The 16,017-nt window shown below is 46.3% G+C and overlaps 1 protein-coding gene across 1 annotated transcript in view; it reads left to right on the forward strand.

The window, feature by feature from the left end:
• SETD1B (SET domain containing 1B) overlaps positions 1-16,017 on the forward strand; it is a 49,770-nt gene that overhangs the window by 23,237 nt on the left and 10,516 nt on the right. Inside the window, 3 exon segments of the mRNA XM_009321225.1 lie at positions 7,823-8,593; positions 13,940-14,110; positions 15,073-15,287. Of these exon segments, the coding sequence (XP_009319500.1) occupies positions 7,823-8,593; positions 13,940-14,110; positions 15,073-15,287 (1,157 nt within the window).

The raw sequence follows: 16,017 nt of genomic DNA on the forward strand, positions 1-16,017 counted from the left end.
AGAAGAAGCCATGCAGCTTTTGCAGCCACCGGAGCTTCTATTTACAGTCAAGTAAAAGTAGCCTGAATCCCTCATGTTCAGTTGTTGCATTTATTTTCTCCTATTTTTCGTTCTTTTGTGGACCACTGTTTCATGCCCCGTGTCACATCAGTGGTCCTTGGGCTTTGCTTTGGGAAATACTGACTTAAGCTACTGCTCTGTTCCTTTCCTTGGAGACATTGATGTTATTTCACTGCCCTGTGGGGAGAAGGCAAAGGATAATCTCCTCTGGAGTCAGAAAAGGTGTCTCAAAGTGTTGAGACCCATCTCAGATGCTTGAACCATCATCCAACAGCCTGCAGGAAACTGGCAGTGCAGATCTGCATGAGTCTGGGATACTGTCTTTGGCACTTCTGTCATTTGAGCTCACTTTATGATCTTAATTCACTAGATATTTCTCATGATGGCGTGGACCGCTGGGCAGCCTTCCAGCTCTCTCGCTGTCCTTAAAACACAAGTCGATTTACTTACGTTTCTAGTGTCAGGAAACACTGGAAGTGAGTGAGGAGACCTTTTCCCTTTGTAAGCATTAGCTCCATGTGCTTTCCCCCCTCGAGAGCCCCTCCTGCCATGCACTTAAAGCCCAGGTGAGCTCCTTTGCATGCTTCCAAATCCCAACTTGTGGCATCTCCCCATGTGTGGGACAGTCTAATTAGGGACAGCACCTGAGGCAGCACATTGTGAGACACAAACAAGCACTGTGGTGGCTTTTCCTCACCCCCATCCCCCTGTTCTGGGACCGATGGGGACTTCTGGGGAATTCTCCCTCTATCCTTCTGTGGTTTGAGGTATCAACTTAAGGTTCCCTCTTGGCATTAGAACTAAAAAAGAAAGTGGCATAAGTTAGGCTGGTGTTTACAGTGCTGTTTGTTTACAGTGAGCACTTGAATATTATTGTCACTTGTTTTACTTGTTGCGCGGCCCTGTAGGTGTGGGGAGGATAGTCTGTGCCAAAGAAGCGCTGCAAATAAGTACCAAACCAAAACATAAGCTGAGCCAAGACAGTGTATGTGTCAGGTAGGATATTGTCATCTCATAGAGCTTGAATTGTCTTTTTCAAGTAGTGACAGATACTTTTGCAATCAATAATAAAGAAAGCAAAACACACAAGTAACTTCTCTCCTCCTGCAAGAAATCCCTGCTCTGTTGCAGCCTTTTTGGTGCCTGTTTTTGTAGGACATGATGATGAGTCCATAGCCCTGATCTGTCTGTGTTCTGCTCTGCCTCATTTGCAACCTTTGCCTGTGAGTTAGATTTGCGAAGCACTGTATAAATATATAGCTATATAAAAACTTTGCAGTCTTCTGTTCTTGAGATAGAAATACATGTTGCTGAAGATATTTATAATCACTGATCTATAATGTGTTAATATTTCCATTTGCCTGTTCCTGAGCTGGGCATTTTATTGTAGTGCAAATATACCTGAAAGCTGTTTTTGTCCCAATTAAAAGCTGCCATGATTGTAATTGCGTGCGCCGACAGCAGCAGGAGGACGGGTACTCTCTTAGCTGCCCAAAGGAGGTTAAAAGATGTGACTAACCAACCCGGGGCGTCTGGGGAGGAGGCAGTAAACAAACTTCAGCATAGATCCAGGCTGCAGTGGTGGTGTGGCGTGCTGGCCGACGTGAGCCACCACGGGTGCTGGTGATGGCACAGTTATCTGAACAGGCTTGAAAGCTCACCCGGGAAGGTGCAGGCAGTGGTTTGCTCTGTGTTTTTTGCTGCTGTAGCTAAACTGCTGGCAAACCACCTTGGGTAGCTCTGGCCAACACCAGCGAAGTACCACCCTTGTGTGTGTTCTTTCAGAGGGAGAGCTATAATTATAGTTAGCAAAGTAAAAATATTTGTATGTATTGTAAATATGGTACCAAGTCTGCCTTGTTCACGCCTGACACCATGAGGTGTGAATGCTTAGCACGCTCCCTCTGCCATGTCATCGTGCCTGAGTGTTTCACTCCCAGTAAGCAAAGAGGGCAGTTCAGAGGCACGGCTCCTCTTTCTGTGCTGTGCCAAGAACGCGCAGAACCTGCAAGCTCTCTCTAACTAAAAGCAGATTAAAAATGAACAAAGCAATACTCTCTGAAGCCCTTGTGTTCTGGTATGTAGATTTTGGACAGCAAGAGGTATTTCACTCTGTTAGCAAAGTGAATGGTGGGATTCTCTGAGCCAAACTTGAATGGGCTTGTATTTTTTTAAAGGAGTTTTTCATTGAAATTGTGTCTTTGAGGAAGAGTTACAGGTGGCTGGTTTGCATCCTCAGGCTTCCCTTTTGTCTGGATGATGTTGTAAGAAACACGGCAGGTTTGAAACGTCTCATTCTCTTTTATGTGCTCTGCTGAAGGAGTCTGGGAAGAGAGAGTTGTGTGTTGGAGAATGTGGGCTATTTTCACCCTGGGATTGCAGTGTATCGCACTAGGGCTGTTTCCCTTGTCCAACACAGAGTGTGGACAGCGGGGAGCACGGCGTGAGCTCGGCGTGGGGAGGCAGCCGGAGCTGGGGAATAGGCTGTTGGAGGCACCCGGAGTCTGTTCTTGACTCCGTCAGCGACTTGCTGTGCGACCTTGTTAGGTCAGTTATCCTCTTCCCATCACCTCTGGAGGTTTTTCTTTCCCCACTTTTTTTGGTGAAATTTTTAGATCCTTGGATGGACTTAATCCAAAACCAAGTGGTGGTGGTTGACAAGGTTATGAAAACTTTTTGTCCAAGAGCCGCTTCTGATTTTAGTTCTAGCTTTATTGAAAAGCTTCTTCTTTGCCATTTAAAACGTTAAGATTGTCAGTATTTAAATAGGGAGTTTTCCAAGTTTTAGGGCTTAAGGAGTGATTTGTTTTTTGTTCTGTTTGGTCTCTGTGAGAGCAAATTGCAGCAGGCTTAAAGGTTTGCTATTTCTTGCAAGCGTGGGATGCTTCACTTCATTAAAGCTAATGACCTTGCATTGTGCTGAATGCCATTGATCCTCTATTTCATTATTTTGATGCACCAGAGATCAGCCAGGCGTGTCAGAGTAGCTGCTACGATCAGTGATGTAGGTTCCCTACCTCAAGTATAAGTAACTTGGTACCCAGCAGAATATTTAAGTGAAATTGACTGAGAGCTGACGATATTCAAAATGCATTCTGAAATTCTGAGTAAATTCTTTATCAGATGGCCTTTTTAAAAGGAAATGAAAGCATGTGAAGTTCCTCTGCCTATAGGAAAGGTACCGAACAGCATGTACGATGAAGCTCCCAACCACTGCCACAGTGTCAGTGCTCCTCTGGGTTGGGGAGAGAACAGCCTCTTCACATCTGGAAACTACCAGTTCTGCATGCAAATATTAGGATGTAGTTTCTTTTTTCCGCAGGTATGAACATTTGCTTGCTAAGTGCTGGGTATCACTCTGAGATAAGACTGATACCTTGCATTCAGTGGCTCTCTACCCTGTCACTATTCAGGCTGATCCGGGAGTGAGATCTCAGAATGTTCCCTTCACTTAAGAGGCTCTGCCTGTGCTAAATAAAATGCACTGTACCAATATTAAAGGTGGCAGTTAGCTTTTTGGGTGAACAATGAACGAGGCCATTTATAACCAGTTACACTGACTTGAATCTCTCCCAACAAATTTGCATCATTGAAACACCTTTGGAAAAATGTGTCATGTGTATAATTAAATACCTGTTTTGCTAACTCTTAATTTAATTAATGCAAAGTAAAGATGGCAGCACAAATTAATTTAGTTGGAAATGGCTTTTCTCTCAGTGGGCTGAAGGGAGGTTTTCTGGAGGCATTGTACCAGATGCCCTCAGAAATGTGCAGGTGAACTGCAAGACTGATTGACATAGTTTTTTGACAGTGATGGCCATGACATCCTCATAGCAGTATATATGCCGCATATCAGCTCACTTTTTTCCCCTTGTGAGAGCAAAGAGAGAGGCCAGCTAGAAGGCAGTTTCTTTGGGAGGACAGTGTAGCTACTTTTCAGCTCTACCCTGAAAGGTATTTGGGATTGTAGCAACCACAGTAAATCCAGGTTCAGACAGGTGAATGAAAAGAAACTCATATAACAAAAGATCTTTCTATGTCTCCCCTTGGTTTTTCCTTCTGTACCTTGATCTCTCTCACTCAGTTGGTGCCCATGTTTTTCCCCCTTAGATACAACTTTCCTGTAACTGCTCATCTGCTTTAAATATTAATTCCTCTTAACTTTCTTTAAAGACTTCCTTGTAGATGATCATCTTCTGGTTTGACCTCTTTCCTAACCTTGTGTATTCTCCCCCACCCTGCCCCTGCCTTTTTGATCTGTTCTGCTTAATCTCTTTCTCTTTCCATTTCCATCTTGCTTGGGATAAAACTGGAGCACAGACTGTTCACTGTGCAAGTGCAGGTGAGTTGTCAGCCCCACATTGTAGGAAGCAGGGGGTCTGTTGTTGCTTCCTGAAGAACCATCTGAGCACCAAAGGAATTAAAAAACAAATAACCTTTCAGTCTTCCAAAAATGCTAGTTATTGCTTTAGCAGTTCTCATTTCAGCTTAAGTAAAAATAAATGCATGTATGAATGAAGAAAGCTGGTGTGCACTACAATATGGAGTCCAGCTAGTCCTGCCACCTCTCTGCAATTTCAGGATCAGCTTTTTCTATCTGATACTTCCTTCAAGAGGGAAAACCAACCTCATTCATTTATCAGCCAGGATTCTTTGGTACTGAGACTGAGTAAAGGGCTGGTGTGGATGGGAGTGGGCTCTGGGTGATGGGCAGGAGTACGTGGGTCTCCTGTGGCAGGACTGGCTGAGGTGGGCTGCTCTGCGCTGGTGGTGCTCCAGGAAGGGAGGACGTGTTGGCTCGGGCAGGCACTTTGGGCCTGGTGTTGTGTGCTCAGCAAAGACCGATCTTTAGCTGTCACTCAGACTGGTGTTGGGTGGCACTGGGAGGGTGCAGCATCCTGCAGGAGGGACTGGGCATCGAGGAGAATTTGTGGCTTGGAGCTCCGTGTGGCACTGCCTGGTGCTGGTGCTCTGCTGGGGCTTTGTGGGGTGACTTTCCTCCATTACCCCATCAGATGAGATGAATGCAAATACGAAGCTGATTTTGTCTCTCTTTGGTAGCCTTGAACACTCCTGGCTTCCTATCCAATGCTGACCACTAGCATCATCTAGGTTTTGCAATTGGAGCCAGTGCTTTTAACAGTGCCTTTTGTGTTCACTTACTGAAAAATGGAGTCTGTTTCGCAGGAAACTTGTTTACGCCTGCTACAGTTGTCATCTTTGCTCTTCCTTTGCCCCTTTCACTGGAGCTGTGGTAGTTGAAACTGCAGAATGTCCTTTCATTCCCCAGCATCCTCGGCATGGGATGTGACTGCAGTAGAGCAGCTGGGAGGATGCAGCCTGTGAGACCCACTTAGAAATGTCAGCCAGATGTGGAGAGCTCAAGGAGGAGATGATACAATTTGGCTTTGGAAGGACTCGAGTATTTCTACTCCTTTTTTAGCTGTTCATTTTAGGGTTTACAAAACAGCCCTCGGAGTACCTCCCTGCACATACAGATGCACTAAAGCAACTCAGCAACTACGGGAGAGTCCCTTCTCCATTACCGTTAGCAGGGTGTCAATAGCGCTTGCTGCAGGGTTTGCCAGGCTCGTACTTTCAGCCCTTCTGCAGAGGTAAATGGTGGTGTCCTTGTTGAGCTGAGGGGTTGGGCATTTTCAGACCACTAAAACTGCGAGTGCCTTTTTGGGGGTGACCCATGCGGTGCATGAGCTGGTGGGTTCATGCTGCAGCAGAGGAATGCGGGGAAGCCAGGGCGAGGGGAGGTGCTAGGACAGGAGGATTTGCAAAGCTGCTGTTGCAAGCGTTGTGCTCAGCCTGCTCTCTGGTGGTAGCTGCTGTAGCAGAGATGACCTCTGCTAAAACGTGAAGCATTTGGTTTGATTTGGATAGTTGTGGTTGCTCAGCTTCATACAGCTACAGTTCATAGCAGAGTCATCAACTCAGCTGCTCTTGCTTTTGTTCCCTTACCCCTGTGCAAAATCCACAGGTTAAAAATCAAATCACAGCAGCTTCAGGATGAGAACTGCCAACAAAGCCTGCTTCCCAGCAGCTCTCCCCAGTGCAGGTTCTCCAGTGTCTGGTAACGGCTGAGCTCTATTGCTCTTTTCTTTCAGACTGGGGAGACTAGTAGGAGAGCAGACAAAAGAGGCACTTGCTGGCATGAAACAGGGAGGAAATACACATCTTTGGGATCTTCAGTCAAATTTGGCTGAAAACAGCCAGCAGATTCCAAAACTCCTGCCAGGATTGAGATACAGAGAGGCACTTAGAGACTACTTGATCGTGATCTCTTACTGCCTCAGCTGGGCTAGAGCCCGCAGCATCCAGGGCAGGCAGAAGAGCTCTGGCAAAGGTGGAGCATCGCTGCTGTACTCTGGTCTGTGCTGGTGAACATGGGGATGCTCTTTATTTAGATCAGCTGGTGGCAACATGCAAACTGTTTGGCTGGCTTCTTTGTGCAAAGCTGTTATGGGGAAGGAAGTGCTTAGTAAGTCGTTCAAAGGAGGCAGGCCAGTCATGCTTGTAGAGAGCCTGGGAGAGGAGGTCATGATGAGTGCTTCTGCTTTTCAGTCCTCAAAATAGCTGAGGGATGTTTGCTGTCACAAGAGTGGTGGGTTTTGACGATTTTAGCTGAAAAAAAAGGAAGAATGGGAGAAATAGTTTTGGAGAAGGTTGTTGGGACCCTGTCCTGTCTTTGCTGACATCGCACTAGTAAAAGGTCAACCCCATTCGTGTTTCCTAGATAAGCTGTCAGTGTGTTGGATATGTCTTCCAGCAATATTTGGTTCCTGTATTTCTTAGCAGGATTTGTTTTAACAATACCTGAGGGATGTGACAGTCATATGTGTGGGTTTTTTGTGCTGGAGACACCTCCAGGACTGAAGTGCCTGTAGGACATAGTGTGCAGGTGTGACAATTTGCTGTTGAGGGTGGCACTAGCTCATGGGGCTTTTCTGTTGTACGAGACCTAATCAGACAGCTTTGAGACTTCAGAGCAAGCAGGCACCCTCTCTTTTAATCCAGTTTCCATCCCTTTGACAGTGGAGGTGGGACATCATTTCAGCGTTTTATATAACTCTGTAACTGTATTTCTTGTGGTTAGTAAAGTATTCATTTTGCCTAAGAACACGACATATGTTATGTCTTTGAATCCCAGCATTTATGACTCTGATGTTTAAAGGCAATTTAAGCAAATTGGGGGTTCTTTTTTTCCATGTGAATTGCTGTGATCTAGTCAAGACAACTTTTAGTAGCAGCAACCATGTGGAAGTATTGTCTTCCCACAATTAGAGGTTGAGTTGACAGCAAATGAGCCAGGGGTTATAATGAAAAAACAGGGTAATTCTTTGTGCATGGTGAAAACTAAGGAATAAAAACTCATGGTGTAATGCATCTGTCAGTATTAGATGCAAAGAAGAGATGATGTATCTTGTACTGAAAGACATTTGGATTGTGTGTATTTTGCCGAGCACAGGAGCAATTCCTCCTATTCCATAGAAGCTGAGGTTTTTGTTCAGTTGGTACTGATGCTCTTTTAGAAAGCTTTTACCTCTCTGCTTCCTGAGGTCTGACACGGAAGAGAAAAGCTTCAATAGGCACCAGCTGCTCAATGGGCCCTGTCTCTTCAGAGCATTGCTCGCTTTTCTCCATTCCCATTTAAAACGTGTGTTAAACTTAGCTTTTGTTTGAAGCAGCCAGCGCTGTGGTATTTAATGTAAAAGGAATGTGCTCCTTACCTTTTCTCTCTCTTTTATCGCAGGGTCAGCATTCTTCAGGGGAGGACATGGAAATCTCTGACGACGAGACCAACCCTGCGCCCATCACCAGTGCAGAATGTGCCAAAACCATTGTGGTGAACTCCTCTGTCAGCAACACAGCCGTGATGGCCCCGTCGATTCCCCCCATGCCACCACCGGGATTCCCTCCTCTTCCTCCTCCGCCGCCTCCACAGCCAGGCTTCCCGATGCCTCCACCGCTGCCTCCGCCACCTCCACCCACTCACCCCGCCGTCACCGTCCCCCCGCCTCCACTCCCTGCCCCCCCTGGGGTCCCTCCGCCTCATATCTTGCCTCCGCTTCCTCCATTCCATCCTGGCATGTTCCCTGTCATGCAAGTGGATATGATAAGTGTCTTAGGCAACCAGTGGGGTGGCATGCCAATGTCCTTCCAGATGCAAACTCAGATGCTGAGCCGCATGATGCAGGCACAAAACACATACCAGTATCCACCTTTCATGACGGGTCGGATGCAGTTTGTGAATCTTCCACCCTACCGCCCTTTCTCAATGGGAGCAGCTCTTGGTCGTGGACAGCAGTGGCCACCACTGCCCAAGTTTGACCCCTCAGTTCCACCACCGGGTTATGAGCCGAAGAAGGAAGATCCTCACAAAGCCACTGTGGATGGAGTCCTCCTGGTCATAGTGAAGGAACTAAAGGCTATCATGAAAAGGGACCTGAACCGGAAGATGGTTGAAGTGGTAGCGTTTCGGGCATTTGATGACTGGTGGGACAAGAAGGAACGTCTAGCAAAGGTAGGTTTTCACATACTCTGTGCTGGATCCTGGGGAGAACTGTTCATAGTGCTTGTGGCCAGGGCATGGGTAAGCAGGGATCTGGAATTGACTTTAAAAAAACCCTACAACCCTAAAATTTTATGGTAACTGAAACAGAAGCAAAAAATAAAGCCATGGAATAGCTTTGCTGTGAGAAACCACATTGCTTGAGGCTGCTGAAATTAAATGGGAGGCATGCATGTCCCTGTCCCTCACCTGCCTCCATGCCTCCCCACGGGGCTGGTCTTCATGCTGAGGCAGGTGGCAGGAGAGTGTGCTGGGAGCAGCAGACCTCAGCCCACAAATATCTGGAAGATGCTCCATCACTACAGGTACCTGCCTCGGGACAAGTTAGCACCTGGGTGTTAAACCTGGCTTATTTCCATGCTGTCACTCCATATATGCAGGCATTTCATGCTGCTTTGCCGTCAGAACAAACACAGGCTGGGAATTGTAGTCCTTCCTAGTCATTGATGGAGGTACCCTGATAACTCCATTGATGGAGTTATCTCTGAACATGTGTGGAGCCATAAGTGCTCACCTAGGAGTGAACTGCTGCTCTGTCTCGCAGTGTCCTGCTGATTTGAATGTGGGCCTGTGTTTAGTTCTCAGTGTCATCCCTCTGCTTTGGGGTGGATCTCCTCCTCCTTATCCCCTCCAGCTTTGGGGCCATCTCAGAGCAGCCCTTTCTGTGCGAGGGACTAAGTGCAGCTCATGCCTTGCGAGGGTCTCGGAGAGCATGTTCGTCTTTGGCGGTGTGTCGCCCAAGCCAGCCTGCATGGCTGCTCTGCTTGTCTCGGCAGGATGCATCGGCCATGCTGGGGTATGATCCAGTAGGGATCTGCAAAAGAGCTGGTTTTCCAGCCCTGTTTCGGAGGGCTGTAATGTCCTTACCCAGGCGTCTCTGAGGAAAGGCATCGCTGCAGCCACTGCTGCCCCAGGGCAGGGTCACAGACTAGGTGACCACCTGAGTGTTACTGCAGCCCTGTGATGCGTGTTTGCAGACTTTCCCTGCCAGGTGGGACTTGCACGCTCCCATTAAAACTGAAGTCCACTGAGCAGTAGTCATAGGACAAGGCTAGCTGCTCCTACAAGCAGAGCACGTACACATGGGAGAGTCCTCTCCACTGTACTCCTTTTGGGAAGGCCTTCAAGAATGCCCCAAAATGCCTTATGCCCCAAAAGCCCAGGGTTATTCACTCTGCCCCCCAATCTCCATTCCCTTTTCCTCCTCAGTGCAGTAGTTCCAGGGCCTGAAATTTGAAAAGTTTAGCTGATTTTTTTTTTTTTTTTTTTTTTTGGGGAAGTTTATTCTCTGAAAGATAATGTCTTGGTCATTCTAGATCTAGGCTGAAGTTGCCAAATTTTAATTCCAATTTAATTAAATTTTGGTCTGTGGCACTGCTGGCTGCCTCCAGGAAGGGGTTTGCAGGAGGAAATGACCCTGAGATCAGGAGACAAATGTGCAAGGGCTTCTCGCATCTAAGAGGAAGCTAACTTTAGCTCCAAAAAACTAAAGACAGATGCAACAGGAGTGTTGGAAACCACCAAGCCACTATTTTGTGTTCCCCACTTTGTGTGATGAGATATGTGGGTATTTCCAGTTCTCTGTGCTCCTCCTGCCTTCCCAGTGCATGTACACAACAGCAATTAACTCAAAAGCTGAACATTGGCCAAATACATGAGGAGTTCCAGGGATTAGTTAAGAAAACAGCTTTGCATGAATCGTCGGATCCTTTCTCAGCTAATTTAAAGTGTTCCTCAGCCAGCAAGCAGCTCTGTGGTCTAATATGTGGTGAATTTGTCTCTGCCAAAGAAAAGCTAACGCTATAGAAAGGTTCATGCAAACTTCAAAATTACTCTTACAGTGAGTTATTGGGGGAAAAAAAAAACACAACCCAAAAACAGAAGCAAAAAAACCCCAACACCACAACCTGCAGCTACATCTTCTGTTTCAGATGCCAGTTTTCAGAGCAGTATCTTCACCACCTGCTTTTGTAAGCCAGTTGCGTGTTAACTCTAGGGCCTGGGAGAGCTCCTTGGCTTTCCAGAGAGGTTGGTAATGCTGTTGCTTAACAGCTGTTCTATGACAGTGTAATTTGCTCTGGCTTAGAGCTGGCTGGCGTGACGTGCGGTGAGAAACCCGGTCCCTGTCCTCCTGACTAATGCTCAGAGCTTCTGCCTCCTACCAGTGAGCGTGTGCTAACAATTTTGGAGAAGGTCCCTGAGTTTCCAGGGCAGTGAGGGAAAACAGATCCAGCAAGCACTTGCAAAAGCAGCAACTGAAGTACCCAAGAAATTGTTTTAAACCAGACATCCGCAGTGAAGAAGCAGAAGCAAGTCGAGGCAGGTCTTCAGTGGCTGCTTGGGCTCTTTTATATCCTGAACTATGCTTGGATTTAGCATGTTCCTCCCTCACCTGGAATTTGCAACCCACTTTGGGAAGGGAAGCTGACTGTACCCGCAGCAGCTTGCCACAGGTTATGTTGGATGTGAGCAGTCTAACTGAAAATATGAAATTGCTGCATGGAAAAACACTTGTGCTTTCTGTCCAGGAACAGAAATGCCAGAACCGTTGCTGCTTCAGGGCACTGCCTCTGCCAGGCCATGTGTTACTGTCGCGTGCAGAAAAATCACACAGATTTCAGAGCCTCCTTTCTGCTAGGACTGGGCACCCCCTGACATTGGTGCAGGATGGGATTCCTTCTCAGTCTAAGCTGCCTTCTTTTGCCAAAGGAAAACAAAATACAAATAATCAGCTTAAAATATATCTTCCTATTGCTGGTGTCTTTATGCACGCGTGAGGATGAGCCGTCTAGGCTCCTTAGTGGCAGCTGGAGGCCAGTTCCCCATGTACTTTGCCATCACACTGATTTTTTTTTTTCTAGAATGGACTAAGATCTTCAGGCACTGTTGGAGCTGCAGTGACCCTCCAAAACAGGCCCTGCATCCCCATTTCCTCCCTCCTAACGGTTTTAATTGGAGCTCCTCATATTTTTCCTTACTGATTGACAGTAGTGAAAGAAATTATATTCTTTTCAGAGGTTTGGAAGTATAAATAAGACAACATATGTGCTTGTTTACATCTTTTTTTCTTTAGAAATAAACGAGGCAGATTTGTAGGGAGAGATAGGAGATATTAAAATATACTATCCTTGGACCATCAGCTGCAGCAGCCCTCCTGTTATTTCACAGGGGAGATCAAAGCTCATCTTGGAAGTGCATGAACTCTACCGTACGCGAGTTCCTACAGTAGGTGTGTCCCTCTTTGGTCAGAGGCTTTGTGGGTCTGCTATCTCCCTGACCTTCCCCAAGCATAAGAGCAGGAAGCCGTGTGGGTTTCTTTTTTCCCCTGACTGACCGACAATGTTGAAGTTTAGCAGGACAGCAAATACTATCTACACAGTACTGCTGGCAGCCCCTGAACCTTCAACGACGTACAAGAAGGCAACACACTTGTCACCTCCTGTGCCTCGGTTTCTCTCTTTTCTCTCTGTTTTTCGGTTGCTAAATTCCATCAAAGGAATTGACTTGGGCAGCTGATTGACTGCCAAGAAGTATCGTGCCATAGGTAAAAGGTGGGAAAGCTCAAGGGTAAAGCTGGTGTCCTAGGTCAGGCAGGATGGAAAACATATGGGGTGAAAGCTGCTAAGGAGCATGTTTCTAGAGAAGGCAGCACGTGTCATGGACTTTGTCTGCCTGACCTAGGGGAAAACTCTTCCCTGTTTGCAAATCTAGTGATGGGTTTAGGTTTGAAAGCCTGAGTAAGATGCATTAAGCAGAGTGCCAGGAATAACCAGCCATCCCTGCCATGGAGTGCTGCCGCCTGGATTCTCTGCTTGATATTCCCATTAGTCTTGTCCCTTATTAGCAGGAGAGCTGAGCTTACGCTTCCTCTTCGGTGATTACAGCCAGCTTTGGCAAATTAGCTCTGTTAATGTCTGTAAGAGAAACTGATTTTTAGACGGTGTTACACCACTGGCTGATGTGAGCAAATGTTACCTCTGGTGCCCTTTGCTCAAGAAGAGCGTGGCACGCACTGTGCGTGACACTCTCCCCTGATCATCCGCCTCTCCACGGCTGCAGAGGTTTGAATTCCTGCTCTTCTTTCACACTTCAGCTCTGGTGAAAAGGGGTTTGTTGTGGCTGAGCAGAGATGAGGCTGTGTGTCTAGTTACCAAGTTTTGTAGACCCTTAGGTTTTTCACCTAAATATTTTGATTTTCCTGTTCCCCAGGACTGGAGCCTTCTGACAGTTTTTCTGGACTTGGGCTGTGGTTGCTAAGTGAACACAGGGATGTGTGTGTGATTTTTGACTCATTATACTGTGCCTTACACTAAAAAGAAGAAAGCTCTTCCTAACTAGAAGGTCTGAAGTTTCTTTCAGTTATGTGGGTTAGCAAATGAAGGTAGATAACGCAGCATTAGTCTAACTTGCCTAAAGCATGCTCGAGTTATTTGTAAGAGGTATATATGTTGCTCTATTTCTCATGTAGCTGTGACCAGACCAGATGGGCTCCTGCAGTGTTTGGGAGTGCAGGGTGGTGGTATATGAGTACGCTGGTGTATCCCAGCTCCATAGCTTCCCTTCAGAGTTCAGGACACTTGTACAGTAGCTGCTCCTTGGCACTAGGTAGCTCCTGCCTGGGTGGAGGAATGTGTTCCCTCAGGCTTCAAGTCCTGGTTTCATGTTTGCACCTCTTCCCCTTTCATCTCTCCTTTTTACGGCCTTTGCTTGTAGCATCTGTGTTGGATTCTGGCTGTTCTGAAGGTGGTCACTGTGGTCCCCTCACCAGGCACCGGGGAGACCTGAAATGAGCTATGGGGGCTAATGGGTCTGTTCATTTCCCTTGTCCTCTCTTGTGAAGTACTTTGGCCTATGTTAAGCTGCATGTGAAGGAAGTTGAGATCATGTTTTAAAACACTCAGTGAAGAAAGCAAGAGTGTCTGCTCTGCTACTTGACAGCATGATGGCTCCAAATGCAGCATCACTTGGTGTCCTATGCCAAGCCACTGCTCTGGGAGTCCCAGCGGGTTTGTCTCCAGCGGTTTTAGTGGCCTGTGTGGAGAAAATAACTTCTTAAAATGCAAAGGGGAGAAGGCTTCTCAGAGATGGAAAGGTCTCGTTATCAAGAAGAGCTCCTGCACCTTCTCACTTTCAAATGTGTGTGGTCATATGGCGCATCTTCAGATGCCCTTGCCTTCAGAGAAACTGATGCCTGGGCAAGGCAGTGATACTTCACAAACCTCAACTGTCTAAATGGTTTCCAGAGTTTGTGTGCTCCCCAGGAAACTTCCCCTCTCAAGTGTGCTTTCTCTGTTGCAGGCGTCTCTCACTCCAGTGAAGTCTGGAGGAGAACTGGAGGAAAAACCAAAGCCGAAGGATCGAATCACATCTTGTCTTTTGGAGAACTGGAACAAAGGAGAAGGCCTGGGATATGAGGGAATCGGCTTGGGCATTGGGTTACGAGGGGCCATCCGGTTGCCATCCTTCAAGGTAAAAACAAAGATCTGTCTTCATTATGCTAACATTCCCTAAAGGACCATTAGGAGGACAGACCTCTCTAGGTGTGTGCCCCAAAGCCCTACAGGCTGATTAACCACGCTGTGTTCACTTACGGAGTTGCTTCTGACAGCATCACTTGTAACCCACCAGTACACTGTAAAAGCAAGGATCCTCTTTCCCAGCCTTAGCTTTTCATCTGCCACTTGTGTGAATTGTCTGTGAAGGATCTCCCTGCTCTGCAAGGTAAATGGGACATTTGCCTGTGTTTAGGACACAGCATTTCAGCATGATTGTAAAAATATATGCTTATGCTCATAGTGCTTTACACAGTTATTTCTTTGCTTAGAATGTCTTGCAGTTTGGCAGCTGAGTCTCACCTGAAGTTTGGTTAAAAGTGTTCTCTGCCTCATGTGAGTTTACAGAATCAGACTTGCAAGCGTAGGGTCACCTATTTTAAAAGGAACTGGCATAAAAAAATGAAAAGTATCTTAAAAGTGGTGGTGGTGGGAGGGTAGAGGGCTTCCCTGAAATTAAGATTTTGAATGCACAGAAGGTGCAAGTAAAGGTTTGGGATGAGAGATTCTGCAGTCTTCATTTAGAATAAAACTTGCTTTGAGGTTCTTTAAGATGTCATAGGCTCAGGCTCTCTTTCTGTTCTGCTACATCTCAGACACATGCATCTGTCAAGAGTTTTCTCTGTTACCTTCAAAGTACTTGGTGATGACATGCACCATGCTGGTACCCAGAGTGTTTTGATGCAAATTGAAGGGGTAGAATTTCATTCACAGTGAAATTCTGTTTGCAAGCAAATAAAGGGATCAAGAGCTGGGGAAGTAGCCCTTGGTTTCTGGGTGTAAGTCACCATGGCAAAGTAAAGCAGTAGCAATTTGCTTAAGAAGTTGATTTCTGCTGTTTCTAAACTTTTAGAAATGCTAATTGTGTCTTTTGTTCAGGTGAAAAGAAAGGAGCCACCTGAAGCTGCCTCAGCAGGAGATCAGAAGAGAATCCGGCCTTCTACTTCTGTCGATGATGAAGATGAAGGTTTGCAAAGCACATTTGTTTGAAACACAAGAGCAGATACAAACCACATGCAAGCTGAATTCTTTTAAACTTCACAGCAGTGTGCTCACTTACAATTAGACACAGAGTCAAGGATCTGAGCTGAAACCCTGCTTCTCACAAAACTCTGATCAACTGGGAGATGTCTTCTCTGGATTCAGTTATCTTAAATTCACTGGCAGGAAATTTAAGACCCACGTTTTATGAATAACGCATAACCTATTTTAGTTCTGCTGATGTAGAGCTGGTCACCCGGTAGAGGGAGCTCAGATGAGTTCATGGACTGTTCAGGGGCGTGCTTGCAGCTCACTGAGTACGTTGTGGGAGAAAGCACATAAGAGACAGTGCCCTGCATTTGATTTTAAAACCAAAACAAAGTTATTTGCCAGAAAGATCTATTTGAAAATATTTTAACATTTTTTCCTGCAAGCAGGGAAGAGTAGAGATAAGACAAAGCTTTGAATACCCGTTGTTTTGCATAAAAAAGTGGATTCAGGTTAGTTGTGCCCCATAAAGTTGATTCAGACTAACAACTGGTTTTGAAGCAAAAGTACAGAAGCAGGGTTATGTAAAGCCTTAAATAAAACAAAAAGGCATTAAATTATGCTTGCCTGTTCTGATCTCAGTTTTGCCATGCCTCCTAACTGCTCTGCCTATAGCTTGTCAGCTTTGGCAACCCGCATTTTGCCATCCTTGGCATTTCAACACCCTGCACCCAGTCTCGCCCTCTTTTGCACTGTGAAATTAGTAAGCCCCTGTAAGCCTAGGGACTCTCACGCCACATGGGCACGTTGCTCCTAACTTTGATCTTCCCAAAGAAAAAGTTTCCTTTGTGTAGT

The sequence above is a fragment of the Pygoscelis adeliae genome, unplaced genomic scaffold, assembly GCF_000699105.1.
Source record: "Pygoscelis adeliae isolate BGI_AS28 unplaced genomic scaffold, ASM69910v1 Scaffold93, whole genome shotgun sequence".
Taxonomy (NCBI): Eukaryota; Metazoa; Chordata; class Aves; order Sphenisciformes; family Spheniscidae; genus Pygoscelis; species Pygoscelis adeliae.